The following is a 15,560-nucleotide window of genomic DNA, read 5'->3' on the forward strand; positions in this document are numbered from 1 at the left end:
AGGTTGACAATTCAGAGCGCTAGGACTCTCGTACCAGTTATTTGGTGATCCCAATTCTTTCAGGGCATTATCATTACCTTACAGTCTTCAGTATTTTCGGAGAGTCAGTGTTTTCAGTATTTCATTAGAGGCTTCATAGACTAGAGTAACAGTTAGACAGAGTCTCAAGCTTTTCATGTTAAGCAATATTGGCTACATATATGTTTCAGACTTGTTTTAGTATTTCCGCACTTTGATTTATATCATCTAGACTTTCAGTATATCAGCATGTGTTAGTTTATCTTCTGCATTCAGTATGTTATGATACCACATGTTGATTCAGCCAGCCAGTTGGTTCCCTCGGTCACATGTAGTTAGGCAATGTTGGCTACATATATGTTTCAGACTTGTTTTAGTATTTCCGCACTTTGATTTATATCATCCAGACTTTCAGCATATCAACATGTGTTAGTTTATCTTCTGCATTCAGTATGTTATGATACCACATGTTGATTCAGCCAGCCAGTTGGTTCCCTCGATCACATGTAGTTAGGCACCGAGTGTCGTGTTACGTCCAGGCCCGGGTTCGGGGCGTCACATATACCCTGTTGGTATAGCATATACTATATTGGTATCATATGTTAGTTAATATTTTTCTTGGTTGTATTAGCTACATTTAATTGGTACACAATTTAAGTTTTCTTTAGTAATAATATAAAAAAAAGAATAATAAAAAACACTGAAAACAGTAAATGAAATTACATTATGAAGAGAAAAAGATTATAAAAAAAAGAAGTTAAATGATTAGAAAAGGAAAAAAGGAAAAAAAGAAAAAAAGAAGAAGAAAACGACAAAAAAGAAAAGGAGAAAAGAAAAAAAAGAAAAAAGAAAAAAAAGAAACATAGAAATAAAAAAGAATTGAAGAATAAAGAAAAAATTCCCCACAAAACCTACTATGGGTAGGAAATGTAATTAGTTTATGAGTAGAAAAATAAATGAATAGACAAGGGTAAATAGTTTTGTTTTTGTGGGTAACTGTGTCAAAACCCCCTCTTTTTTCTTTTGAAGCTTCTTTGAATATTTTGCACTTTCCTCCATTAGCAGTAAGTAAGTCATTAAACTAAGAGGGTCCTCTCACATAATTCAATAATAATCTCAAGTAATACTTTTCATCTTCTCTAGGATTAGCTGCATAATTGAGGGAAGAAGATAAATATGTTGACTTTGAAAAGATACAAGGAAGTTGTGAATCTAAATATTAGTATATGCCTTAGCGGATAAATGGTGCAAAATGAGGTTATACACATTTTCTTTGTCATGCATGCTTACATCTACGTGATTGAATTAAATCTTGATCTTCCATACTGCTTTCGTTGCTTGAGGCTTGATGCTGGAATACTCGAAGAGGAATTTTTTGTGTCCGAGAAATATTTTACACTTTTTGATAAGATTGCAAATAGATGAAAAAATGTATATTTTTTTGTTAAAATAGCACGGGCTAGCCAGTTTTCGGACCGGTCATTCAAAAATAGCTAGTGTTTGCCAAGTCATTGAAAAATAGCACTATTTTGCTGCAAAAGAGACCGGTCCAGCATAATATACTGGAGTTCGGTGCACCTGTACATGAACTTCCAGCATATTATGCTGGACCAGTATACTTTGGTGGCTCCAGTATAATATATTGGAGTTCCAGTATAATATACTAGAGTTCCAGTATGTTATGCTAGAGTATTTTTCGGATTTTGAACAGTGTTTTCGTTCAGATTTATCTTTACATGAAATGAACTAAATTTCGATGACTTTTGAAATTGTGGTTATTTTTGAATGACCACTTGTAAATCTGGCTATTTTTTAATTTCTCCCATATTTTTTGTATATATATACATTCTACATGTTATATATAAAAATTATACAAATTTTTTAAACTTTTTAGCTACCGAATGTAAATACTTTCTGGCGCGGGCTAAAAGTGAAAAAAGGCAATAAAATTACTTGGAAAAGGATCTCCTCTTACACATAATGCATTGCCTTTCATTACCAATTTTCTCAGACTTTATGAAAGATGAAAATGATAGCACATTGGACCTCACAAATGTTCCATTTAACTTCCCACTCTTTTTCCCAACACAACCAAATAAATTCTTGAAAAGGCTAATAAACAACCGATTGTCCTCAATCATTTTTATACCCAGACTGTTTATCTGTGAGGCCACAGGTGCTTGTGGCTCTGAACTGGATTTGCATCAAAGTGTAGAGATTTTGATGGTATAATCAAACTTTAAATCTTCCTTCATAGACAAATCAAGATGCCAGTGTCATGCTCGGGCAGCTATCGACAGTGCACGCCAAGATGTCTCTGTAATCCCGGGAAATATTGAAAGAGTCGTACACTTTACCATCTCTGCTCTTCTTGTACTCGAATAATAGATTTGAATGATCGAACGCTGTCATCTTCACAAATCCATAATCATAATCTTTAAAAATACTCCACTTGGTCTGGAGGGATGTAAACTTTACTAGACCTGCTCCACCTCCCCCTGCAACAACATGTATCGTCCCGTTCAAGGTTCCCTTGTAAGAGTTCTTCTCGTTCATTGTACAAGTATTCTGCCATTCGCAAAGACACATCGAATGTGTTAGAGAATGAACTATTAACATTTGAGGAACAAGAACATTAAAGGTTTTAAATCACTCTCTAGTTTGTTAAAAGAAATTCTTTTAACAGACTTCTAGCTCTTACCAAGAAAGCAAATAAGATTAGGTGAATTGTGCATGCAGCTTGGCTCTTTAGTACTCCCTCCATCCAAATATATGACCGTTTTTGTATTTCGAGACGCGTACGTTCCATTTTTATAAACTTTCACAACTTTAAACATACAAATTCATTAAACTATCCGAATTTTAAATTTTGATATGATGTTTTCACCATCAAACTAATGTTCCAACCATTATTTTAATATTTTCTTCCACGTCTTTAATATAATATGTAAGTCAATTTTTCATCCTTAACCCCGGTGCTAGTCAAACATGGTCATTTAAAAAGGGGCAAGCTGAGTATTTACTTTCTGGGAGTGATTTAAACGGGAGAGAGGTATAAGAGCATCATTATTTTCAATGTCCACAGAACCTAAGCGGCACTCGTCGAGCAATTTGGCTAAGATAAGAAGAAAACCGCAGATGAACTATCACAAGTTTTCAGGATACCTGATAAATGGGACACGTTCTTTCGTAATTATGAACATGACCATATATGGCTATGTCAACTTTATACTTCTGCCAAAGCTTTTGAAGGCTTTCCCTCCCCATTGGTTCTCCAAACGATCCTTCATCAGCATAAAAATCGCCAGAAGAGTAACCAAGTACCCTATGTGCAAGGAAGATTAACCATGGTTGTTTCTGTCTATCTACAGATGCAAAGCAGTGTTCAATGAACTCATATTGTTCTGTGCCCTCTCTCCAATCATGTTCCGTATCAGCAATACAGAATCTGAACATGCCATAATCTGTAGAGTACCTGAGAGCATACAACAAGATTAAACCTAATACACTTTTAAAGCTTTTGATATATAAAATCTAAATTAAAATATCGGCATCGCACATGAGTGATGTTCTTCTCTTTCTTTTGTCTAAAAGTGGAAATCTCTCAATATGTTCGCATGATATACTTCACTTGTTATCCGATACTCGTAGTCACCCAGAGAACACAAAAAAAAAAAGAGAAAAAAAGTTCCTATTTACTGCCTCCATACATGCAAAATCAATGACACTTATGGCTAGTTTTAGTTTATCCAATAGCAATGCACATTAAGTTTTAAATAATCTTTGGGTGCTAAGATCATTAAAAGTCTGCTTACTCATAAATGTCACCGAAAAGGTTCATATCCATAATTTCAGGAAGAAGGAAAAAAAAACATGTGTGTAGTACTAGTAGATAAGTACATTCAGTAGGTGGGATTTGGCAGGGAAAACAAATTAGGATTATCCAAAAGATACGGTAACCATACCAGAACTTATCCTTATTTTCAGCAGGGAAGTAGAACATTGTCTGAGCCAAAACACCACATTCTCCGCCTGAATCCTTTTTACCGTAAAATGACCCACTATCAGGCCAATCACGTTCATGGTTGCCACTGGGAGAAAATTCTTTCATTAATCACATAAAAAAGGAAGAAAAAACAGACTATTGTATACTGAGAAATAAATTGCAGGAGATCTGCAAAGTACCTAGCAATCATGTATGGTACTCTTGAAGTAATTTGCTCGACTTGAGAAGTAAACTGATCCCACTGAGAAAGATATCCATTGGCATAAACGATATCCCCGATGTGAAAGACTATGTCAATGTTCTTCAAGTCGTCAACGATTTGCTTGGTAGTGTTGAGGGAGCCAGGTTGGTATTGATTGTACACATTGGAGCCATCAGCTTCTTCCTGTAGTTCAAAAGGCAATTATCGGTCTTTGCCAAGTGTAACTTCTGAACAGTAGATATTTAGCAATGGCAGAATTCAGATATAGCCTTCCACAATCACTGCTAATGGAACAGTAGAATGCGAAAAAATTCAGGTATGAACGGGATTGTTACATAATCCACTTCTGAATGGAAAGACAGGAAACTCAAATGCGAGCAATTCCCTTACTAAGAGAGGAACAGAGTTTCTAAGGCTTTTTGGAAACTGAGACTGTCAACAAATTGAAGTAAAAATATTTATGGACAGATAAATAAACTTTAACCTTTCCCATGTCACCAAAAATGACTACTCGCTGAAGAGAGTTTTGACCAGGATAAGGCGATGATTTAAATTTGTACATCTGACTCCAGATATATGTGCCATTGAACAGTTTATGCCCCAGCTTGTAGGTATATCTGCAAAATCGGAAAGTGCATTGAAAGTTCACTTCAAATGTTAACCTGCATTAGCATGGAGATGTAATTCTGGTATTCGATTTTAGGGGGAATGAAGAAGATTTCAAAGTTATCTAACATCTTCAGAAATGGATACCCAATAAAGGGCAGCCCAGTGCACTAAGAGCTCCAGCTATGCGCGGGGTCCGGGGAAGGGCCGGACCACAAGGATCTTTTGTACGCAGCCTTACCCTGCATTTTTGCAAGAGGCCGTTTCTACGGCTCGAACCCGTGACCTCCTGGTCACATGACAGCAACTTTACCAGTTACGCCAAGGCTGCCTTTCAATAAAACATGAAATCTTTTAAAAGATTAGATTGTTGTCTTTCGGCTGCTAGGAAGAGTGTAAACCTACACTGAATTGGGCCACAACTCCTTCAGAAAGCTAGTGTGAATGAATCCAGGATCACGCCATCCAACAGTTCTTGCTGGTGCACCTGCGGAATAAAATGACATTTTTTTAGAAGAAAAAAAAAGATTTATAAGGTAATACAGAATAGAATGACATTCATCAAGTATTTGTCATGCAAACCAGATGTACTCCACACAGAATTGCTATCTAACAACCATTGTATCCAATCAAGTGTCCAATATGCGCATTATATGTAATAAAGATACTAGTTTTAGGTCCCGACGTGAAGGGAGAAAATACCCACCACATAAGCTACTACGGTCGATAGTCAAAGTCCCTGCTGGAGAACGAGTCTGTTGTCCTCCTTGCCGACCCCACTCCACAAAGGGCTCTGCTTCATTGATATCGTATCCACTAGTCCATGTAACAGTCATCTGAGCATCAATTTTAAACTGTCATTTTTCTAATCTTCCCAAAGTGGTCATTATTCAAACAATTAGATCATGCTGAAAAAGACATTGATTTTCTGCCTGAAAATATTGTAACTTTGTTTCTTTGCATATTAAGCTACAGCGGAAGAAACCAACTTACTTCATTCCATGCCTTTCCCTGTGCTAACCGTGGGTAAACTGGTGCATTTGGATTTGCAAAGGCAACAGTGTTTGACACTGCAACCAGCTTTGGCTGTTAAACAAAGAAATGAATTAGAATAAGCTGACATCAACCAAGATACGCATCTCTAGCCTTTATAAGATGCGTAAAATCAATAGATATACGAGAACTTTAGCCATCACCTACGAAAGCTCATTCATGTAGCATGATCAGAGTGTAGAAAGTATCTTCATAGAGGGGGATTAAAAGGCAGACAAACCAATAAAATATAACCACCAAAAAGCAAGAAATCAAGGATTTTCACCAAATTTAAACCAAGTCGTATCTCTTCTTGCAAATCTACCGGATTTTAAAAGTTGGACTCTGATTTTGCTTCATGTGAAATATGCCAACTCTATAGAAGTAGATAAGGCAAGGGTAAGTAGAAACATACATTTCGTAATCCACCAGAAAACAGTGCAAAAGAGAAATCTGATCTCTGGTTGATCAATTGAAGCTTTAATGATCCTTTTCCTATCCTTTTGTAGTTGGGATTGGAGTGATTTGCAAATTGATACTGCAAAAGAAGCGAGGTAGGAGTCAATATCCAGAGACAGAGCTTCTAAAAACTTGCACTATAATTCTATAAACGGAACGGACCTTTAGAGGAGCTGTACACAAAAGTGGTGGAGTCACCATGTTATTTTCAGGGTCACAAATAGCTGCACTGAAATATTTTGTGAACGTTCATCACATTAGCTTAAAGTAACAAAAATTTATGTAACTATATTCTTCTGTAGCAAAACAAAATCATTTCTCACATCTTAAAATTTTGAAATAGAGCTTTAGAATTTTAGATATATGAATAAGTAATGGACAGTGTGTCTACCAAGTTTAGTTCACCTGAAATTGGCAGGAGAAAATACTCCAATCCAATCATCATTTGACGGGTTGCCTGTGCCAAACTCCAGAGATATCCATTCTTGGCTTAGACCCTAGAACATAAAGAGAATGTACACGACTCAGAACCTAAAATCCTTAATTATCAGTTTGAAAACTGGCTAGCACATCCATTCAAATTTCTTGAACAGAAAAATAATGAGGAAACTTAAGGTAGCTTAAGTACTGGGATATAGTTGCTAGTAATGACGCTTACATTTGACCCAAGAACAGAAGGAGTTGCTTTGACATAAGCACGAGCATCCAAAGCAGAGATAGCCTTATGAACAGCAATCCTTGCAAGCGGGTGATCTTCATGAGACGTTACACCTTGAAGAGCAACTAGAACCGATAAAATTGGCAACAATATGATGAACAACTTCATCGCCTCCACCTTATGGCTGCATCATTCACCAATGAACACACAAGAAAATAAGATACAAGACATAAAAATAAGTCATTTCTTCTAAAAACTCAACGTTAGACATGTATCATACAAACGAATTCTTCTTTCCATTAAATATGTAAGTAGGGGCACTACAAAAACTTAAAAATGACAAGCTGAAAAACAGCTACATGTGATCTAACAATAGGAACTTGTAATGAATATACTCATCAACTTACCAAGCCCACCAACATTTTAGAATAATACTAGCTAAATAGCTCTTCCTTTTTTTGGCAAAATTGATGAAACCGAATTTTCATGAAAATATCTATTATACATTGCCATTATTAGAAGCCTAACTAGCTCAATCCAATATCATATTGATGACACTTGAAACTTCCTTAAGTCCACTAACCCCCCCCCCCCCTCTCTCCAAACACAAACAAAACACATATATGAGCTCAGTCAGAAAGTTTAAATTTGAGAAAAATGATCCACAGAGAAATAGGCAAAAGAAGGGGAACTTTGGAGCAACAGTAAAGTGCGATCCTTCTCCGGAACCTACGTGAATGCGGGATGCTTCGTGCACCGGGCTGTCATTTTTAGAGAAATATGCGAACACCAAATGTGGGTGTGAACAAATTGAAAGAAAACCAGGTTATGGGTTGGCAAAAAGATTAATAGACATGAACCCCAATAAATGAACACTTCGAAGAAAGGTCAAAAGGATATGAACACCAAACAAAGTTATAAAACACCTAGTAGAACTTAATCAAAAGATACAAAACAGACAAAATAAAAACTGAATCAAACGAAAAGAAGCAAAAACACAAAGTGGATGTGATCAAATTAGAAAATTAACAAGAACCAACTTCTGGGCACTCAACAGAACAACCTGTAGATCAACACACACACACACACACACACACACACGAAAACTCAATGTGGGTATGATGGAAATGGAAAATTAACAAGAAACAGAACACCTAGAAGGAATGTAACCAGATATGAACACTCAACAGAACAACTACAAGACCAATGAAAGTTCTAAAACTGACAAAAAGAAAAGTTTAAAAAAGAAAAACTCAATTGGGTGTGATCAGAAATTGGAAAATTACCAAACACCAGCTTCTGTATTGACACAAAAACAGATATCAACTCCAAGAAACGTACTGACCTGGAACTAAAATGGGTCTAATCTAAGAGTAGAATACTGAAGTTTAAATAAGAAAATCTAATAGTGGCATGTAGAAGGTGATAATTAGAAGGAATTGATGATTAGTAAGAAGTAAAGCAATTGACTTCAGTTCAAAATAAGCAAGAACGTGATATTGTTATTATAGTGGGAAAAAGGGTCGGATAAGTTCTTGGTATCTTCTCAAGATTCGACCAATCGACCGGATTTTAAGGAACAAACTTTACACTTTCGATATTTATTTTGATAATAATAGAAGAGAATTGAGAATTTGGAGAGGCAGCTGATAAGAAAGCTGCACCACCAAAGGACCCGCTATGGGTTCGAGTGGTGGGTATGAAAAAAAATAAAAAATACTTGAGAGCACTTTCGCCGAATGGGCCTTAAGGAATCTGGATATAGTTGAGGTCGGTTATAGATATGAACACCGGGTGGAAAATCAAAATTAAAAAAAAAAAAGAAAAAAAAAAGAAAAACCTGCTATGCTATTAAAGGCAATGTGCAATTATAGGTTATTCTTATGTACCAAAAATAATAAAAGGTTTTTTCTTGTTTGTTATGGGGCAAGTTACATATTTGACGGGTCAGCTAAAACGACTTATATCCGTCAGCTAAATATATAAAAGTATATATAAAATATATATATATATATTATATGTAGAAAATTTTACATTAATATATAAAAAATATAGGGAAAAATTTCACATAAGAACAACTGGAATGCCTACTTTTCAATTTTATAGCCCATATTTCAATTTACAACCAAATATAATAGGCTAAGACTCAACATCCAACTCCAATAAATTCTCGAAATTACTATTTAATTTAAAAAAAGATTGTTCAAGCTTTTAAGTTAATTTTCGAATCAGCAACTGTAACTCCAATATTAGTTCAACAAACCAAATCCATCTGAATGGTGAAAAATAGATTTTTAACAAACTTAAATATGTGGGTTTAGATTCCGCATTTGATTTTGTGAGAAATTTGGAGTAGGTGTTATTTAGAATTGTTAGAAATAGCATAAGGAGGTTGCATACAAAATTTGAAGTCATTTAATGGAGATTTGGTTGGTTTTGAACAAGAATGGCAACTGAAAATCGTGGAAGAAGTTCGTCTACAGACACTTGTATAAAGGTGTATAAAAGTATATAATAGTGCATAAGATGTGTTTACACACTCACATACACTATTATACAAGATTATACATAATTATACAAAAAACTGACTTCGTCTTCTTCGTTGCGTCTTTTCTGAAATTTAACTCAAATCTTGCTCAAATCTACTCAAATCACTTCAAATTTAAATTTTGAACTCCTTTTGATATTTTCAATCAATTAGAACAACACTCAATCCAAACAACTAACATACTCAAAAAATCCTATTATCGAAAGCAAAGCTATGAATAGCCTTCAATGGTGGCCACGTCTACTCTTCAATTTTCTTACATTGCAATCAGGTGACACAAGCGGAGAAGCAGTAATGGCGGACGGCCCCTTGAAGCATATGTAGAAGATGTGAGAAGAAAATAGAGTGAAAGCAATGGTTGTGAGAACACAAATTTAACTCCATAGCTTTTAGAAGCAATAGTTGTAAGAATACAAATTTTGAATTTGCTAGTGCTTTCAAAATATGTACAATATGGGCTAGATTGGGTAAAACTTAAAAATATGGGCCACTTTTTATTACGGTGTGATGTCAAGTATATTTTCTTGTAATTCTTTCAAAAGAAATTTTCATAAAGCACTATCTTTTAGTAGTAATTAGCCATCTATAGATACCATTTGCGTGAATCAGCTAATCAGTTGTTGTATTCGAATGTATTCGACTGTATTCATGGAGTGAAACATGGTATTATAGCTGGATAGATTATTGTATTCGACTGTATTTACGACGTGAAATAGGGGATTAAACTGTTTTTAAAACGAAAAGTGAATCAATTAACATAATAGACTCCTAATATAACTCAACAAACTCAATTATAACACACAAATTTTGTATTTTTCAGTTATAAAAAAGATTCTCAACCGAAAAATACCACAAAAACATAGCAATCTTCAGAGAAATTATATAATACATCTGAATACAAAAATTATATTAATTAAAAAAAACATATGAATACATTCATGGCATATAGCGAGACAGTGAATACAATGAAATACATAGAATACAGCTGGATACATTGAAATACAATGAGAAAAAAGACATTGAATACAATAAAATACATGGAATACAACGAGATACATTGAATTACAATGAAAAAAAAATAGTGAATACAATGAAATACATAGAAATACAGCGAGATACATTGAAATGCTCTTAAAAAAAAGTTAACAGAATCTTCAAATTGCTCAACCCCAAACTTCAGACGACCTATTTTAGTCGACAATTTTTTTGACGACCCATCGGATTCCGACCATGATTCCATAAGCAGTGATGAGAGAAAGAAGAAGAAAACGAGGAAGATCGCTTGTGACGACCCGGCCGGTCGTCTCATGAGTTACCGTCCCATTTTTCCCATTTCTGCTTCTATTTGCCTTAATTATTGGTTTTATATGTGATCGGGTTGGTTGGCTCGGATTCGGAAAGGTTTTGAGAAGGTTTGAGACACTTAGTCTCTTTTAAGAAGGCTTAAGTTAGAAAAAGTCAACCGAATGTTGACTTATGTGTTAGAGGGCTCAGATGTGAGTTCCGACGATTCGTATAGCTTCGGGAGATGATTTGGGACTTAAGATTGTGCTCAAAATATGCTTTGGAGGCCCGGAGTAGATTTAGGCTTGAATTGGTGAAATGGACTTTTTGGCGTTTTCCGGTTGATAGGTGAGATTTTGATATAGGGGTCGGAATGGAATTCTGGAAGTTGCAGTAGCTTCGTTATGTCATTTGGGATGTGTGTGCAAAATTTCAGGTCATTTGGACGTGGTTTGGTTGGGTTTTTGATCAAAAGCGGAATTCGGAAGATTTTAGAAACTTAGGCTTGAATCCGAGGTGTTTTGGTTGATTTGATGTTGTTTGAAGTGTTTTGATGATTGGAACAAGTTTGAATAAGGTATTAGGATATGTTTGTGCTTTTGGATGAGGTCCCGGGGGCCTCGGGGTGATTTCGGGTGGTCAACGGAGAAGTTGAGATGTTATTACAGCGGCTGAAGTTGCTGCTTCTGGTGTTTTCGCACCTGCAGTTTGGGGACCGCAGGTGCGGCGCCGCACGTGCGGAAGGGGGACATGCAGATGTAGATTTGAGAGGAAGAGTCAGGAACCGCAGATGCGGTAGTTGGACCGCACCTGTGGATTCGAAATTGGCCCGTTAAGTGATTTCCGCAGAAGCGGAGCATAGATCGCAAATGCGGTACCGCAGATGCGGTGAAATGGCCGCAGATGCGGAAATGTCTGGTCAGATTAAAATATTTCCTCCTTCGCGATTTTCAGAGGGTTTCTCACTTTTAACACAAAATTTCGAAGCTTTAGGCGATTTTGAAGAGAGGAAATCATTGTTCTTCGTTGAGGTAAGGATTTTGGACCCTAAAACTTGATTATTTGTGATTAAGGAACAAAATATCAGTGTTAAATTCATGAAAATCAGTAGAAAAAGGTGGAGTTAGGGCTTGAGATTAAGAGACCTTCTAGGTATGTTTGAGGGGTCAAACGAACTCCGATTTTTGAGTTCTTTATATGTACGGAATCGTGAGATGATGAAGAACATTTTGGTATAAAGTTTGTCCAGTTCCGGGATGCGGGCCCGGGGGTCGGGTTTTGACCGATTTCGGATTTTGTGCTTAAATTCGATATTTTTCAATTGGAATTTATTCGTTTAGCATAATTTAATGATAAAAATCTGAACTTGGTAGATTTGGAGCACTCGGATGTCGTTTCGAAGGGCAAAGGCATTGCAAGCTAGGTTTCGGGCCGAATTGAGGTGAGTAATGATTTTAAATGTTGTCCTGAGGGTATGAAACCCCGGAATTTCACAGCGTACGGCTATGTTGAGGTGACTTACACGCTAGATGACGAGCGTGGGGTAGAGCGCCGTTGGGGATTGTGACTTAGTCCATCCCAAATGTTTATTTTACTGTGTATTTGATAGTTATTTGTTTAATATTATTATATTTGGGGCTAAATGCCATATGTGGGCTTCGTGCCAGCTGTTTGAACCCTTAGGGGCTTTTACTTGATATTTTCCTCACTGATTGATTTCATACTGGTGCTCAGTCATGCTATATTTTCACTATTTTCAAAACTCAGCTATGTTATTCTGTTTTAAACGCATTAAATAATATTTTAGAGATATTTTGAGCTGAGCTTCATGTTTTACTGATGCCCGAAGGGCTTATGAGATTCTGACTGAGTAAGGCCGAAGGCCTGTGTTGTGAGGATACATTTGGGTCGGGCTGCACGCCGCAGCAGTGATACATTGATTATGATAATGAGGCCGAGGGCCTGAGATTTGTACGCCACGAGGTGGCTTGAGATATTGATATGAGGCCGAGAGCCTGTTTATGATGCCACGAGATGGCTTGATTATGCGCTTGGGCCGTAATCTGTACACCCCCAGTGAGCGCGGGTACCCATTGTGATTTGAGATATAGCCCGAGGGGCTGGTATTGTTCTGTGACATTGCCCGAGGGGCTGATTCTGTTGTTACTGTGCCTGAGGGGCAGTTATTATGTGTTTACTTTTTAGTTGTTTTCCTGCATATTGTTTAACTGTTTGAGAGATGTTTATGAAGTTTCATTGTTTAATTATATTTACGGATTTGTTATGCCTCTTGTAACTTAATGTTGTGCCTTACGTGGTTTTATATTACTCAGTCTTCATTTATTTTTATTACTCACTGAGTTGGAAGTACTCACTTTACTCCCTACACCCCTGTGTGCAGATTCGGGCGCTATAGGTCCTGCTCCTGAGGGTTGATAGTTCCAGCAGGTCTTCGGAGATTTACTAGGTAGCTGCTTGGCGATTCGCAGCCCATTGCGTTCTCCCTCTATTTCAGTTTCTTTTGATTCAGTTACGTAGTAGTGGACTAGACTCTTAGTATGGTTTTAGATGCTCATGACTGGTGACACCCCGATGTAGGGCTGTGTTGGTTTATTTTATTTCCGCAACTTATATTGCTATTTTTGGGATTTATTTTTTTTATTAAAGACCTTGTTTTATTATATTAACCGCTTAAGGTGAATTGGTAGTGTGTCGGCTGGCCTTGTCTTCACGAGAGGCGCCATCACGATCGGGTTTGGGTTTAGGGTCGTGACAAGTTGGTATCAGAGCCTAGGTTACATAGGTCTCACGAGTCATGAGCAGGTTTAGTAGAGTCTCGCGGATCGGTACGGAGACGTCTGTATTTATCCTCGAGAGACTGCAGAACCTTTAGGAAAATTCCACATTCTTGAAATTCTTGTCGTGCGAAGTTGTTGATCCGAATACTAAACTTCTTTTATCTTATTCTCTCATAGATGGTGAGGACACGCTCTACCGGTCAGGACGGACGACCACCAGTACCACCAGCGGGAGCCACTAGAGGCTGAGGAAGTGGCTGAGGACGTGGTAGGGGCAGAGGTACAGCTCCCGCAGCAGCTGGTTCAGCACCTGCAGACCCACCAGCCGCCCCAGTTCAGGGTCAGGTCCCAGTGGCGGACGCTCCAGCAGCACCAGCTCAGGAACCAGCTGTGCCCATTGTGATTCCGGGTCTTCAGGAGACTCTGGCTCAGATATTGACAGTATGCACTAGCCTTGCTCAGGCGGTCGCGGTTTCTAATGCCACAGCTACTTCTCAGGCAGGGGGAGGCTCTCAGACTCCTGCCGCCCGTACACCCGATCCGGTGGTTCAGGGAGTGCAGACACCGGAGGCACCACTAGCCCAGCCGGTGGCAGCTGTTCAGGGTTATGTAGCTCCTGTTATGCCGGATGATGAGCAGAGTAGATTGGAGAGGTTTGGTAGACTCCAGCCTCCTACTTTCAGTGGTGTAGAGGGCGAGGATGCCCAGGGTTTCTTAGACAGATGTCAGCGGATTCTTCGCACTGCGGGTATTCTGGAGACCAGCGAGGTTGCATTTACGACCTTCCAGTTTACCGGAGCTGCCTTCACTTGGTGGGAGGCATATGAGAGGCGTAGGCCTGTTGGTTCGGCAGCTCTGACTTGGCAGCAGTTCTCCGCCCTATTTCTAGAGAAGCATGTCCCACAGTCCCGCAGGGAGGAGCTGCGGAGGCAGTTCGAGCAGCTACGACAGGGGGAGATGACGGTTACCAAGTATGAGATGAGGTTCTCGGAGTTGGCTCGACATACTATTTTGCTGGTTGCTACTGAGAGAGAGAGAGAGAGGATTAGGAGGTCTGTTGACGGCCTCACTTACCAGCTTCGGGTTCTCATGACTAGGGAGAGGGTGTCAGGTGCTACATTTGAGGAGGTTGTGGATATTGCTCGAGAGATTGAGTCAGTTCGTCGCCAGGAGCGCGAGGAGAGGGAGGCCAAGAGGCCTCGTGGTCATGGTAGTTATGGGGGTGCTCCTTCGAGGGGACAGTTTCAGCACGGCAGAGGCCGACAGTTCCGACATGGTCAGTCAGCTCGCCCAAGTTATCATGGGGCATCTTCAGGCCACAGTTCTCGCAGTTCTCAGCAGGGCCATTCTTCACTTAGTGCACTTCCAGCCCAGGGTTCGTCCCGTGCTCCATCGGTTCAGGATTCTTCTATGCCAGGGGCGTCTACTAGTCATACCGGTGCTAGGGGTTCCCATCAGTCCCCGTCTCCAGCACCCGGGAGTTGCTATGAGTGTGGAGAGATGGGCCACTTGTGGAGGCAGTGCCCTCGTCGTTCTCAGCAGAGGGATCAGTCGTCAGCCTCAGCCCCAGCCACTTCACCACCTACATATGCCCTACGAGTCCCTTGTTTCTTCTGTCCATGTTTCTACGCTGGTGGGCGATACTATTGTGGTAGACCGTGTGTACCGGTCGTGTATTGTGACTATTGGGGGTCTGGAGACCCGAGTGGATCTGTTATTGTTATGTATGGTGGACTTCAATGTTATTTTGGGCATGGACTGGTTATCTCCGTGCCGGGCCATTCTGGACTGTCATGCTAAGACAGTGACTTTGGCTATGCGTGGTGTGCCACGGATTGAGTGGCGAGGTTCGACCGATTATGTTCCCAGCAAAGTGATTTCTTTCTTAAAGGCCCAGCGTATGGTTGGGAAAGGTTGTCTTTCATATCTAGCTTTTGTGAGGGATGTCA

The 15,560-nt window shown here is 38.8% G+C and overlaps 1 protein-coding gene across 3 annotated transcripts; it reads right to left on the bottom strand.

Annotated features, from left to right (window-relative positions):
• Nucleotides 1,944–8,697, bottom strand: LOC109229350 (probable inactive purple acid phosphatase 1). Of its 3 annotated transcripts, none has more exons than XM_019394760.1 (13): nt 8,327–8,697; nt 6,982–7,165; nt 6,729–6,820; nt 6,486–6,552; nt 6,280–6,402; nt 5,826–5,918; nt 5,539–5,668; nt 5,238–5,319; nt 4,711–4,843; nt 4,204–4,409; nt 3,984–4,109; nt 3,184–3,493; nt 1,944–2,586 (listed from the first exon to the last, which is right to left on the bottom strand). In XM_019394760.1, exons 2-13 carry the CDS (start codon nt 7,147–7,149, stop codon nt 2,281–2,283), a joined length of 1,836 nt encoding a protein of 611 aa, XP_019250305.1. In that variant the 5' UTR covers nt 7,150–7,165; nt 8,327–8,697; the 3' UTR covers nt 1,944–2,280. The 3 variants fall into 3 exon arrangements, with proteins under 3 accessions (XP_019250305.1, XP_019250304.1, XP_019250303.1); XM_019394759.1 differs by having other exon boundaries at nt 8,268–8,697; XM_019394758.1 differs by lacking the exon at nt 8,327–8,697 and adding an exon at nt 7,715–8,235.

This window comes from Nicotiana attenuata, chromosome 7 (genome assembly GCF_001879085.1).
Source record: "Nicotiana attenuata strain UT chromosome 7, NIATTr2, whole genome shotgun sequence".
Taxonomy (NCBI): Eukaryota; Viridiplantae; Streptophyta; class Magnoliopsida; order Solanales; family Solanaceae; genus Nicotiana; species Nicotiana attenuata.

Coding starts and splice junctions, on each gene's coding strand:
- LOC109229350 (XM_019394758.1), bottom strand. CDS start 7,749: ATGACAGCCCGGTGCACGAAGCATCCCGCATTCAC. Junction 5,669..5,825: donor AGGGAAAGGCATGGAATGAA/GTAAGTTGGTTT, acceptor ATTGATGCTCAG/ATGACTGTTACATGGACTAG. Junction 4,110..4,203: donor GTACCATACATGATTGCTAG/GTACTTTGCAGA, acceptor ATTTTCTCCCAG/TGGCAACCATGAACGTGATT.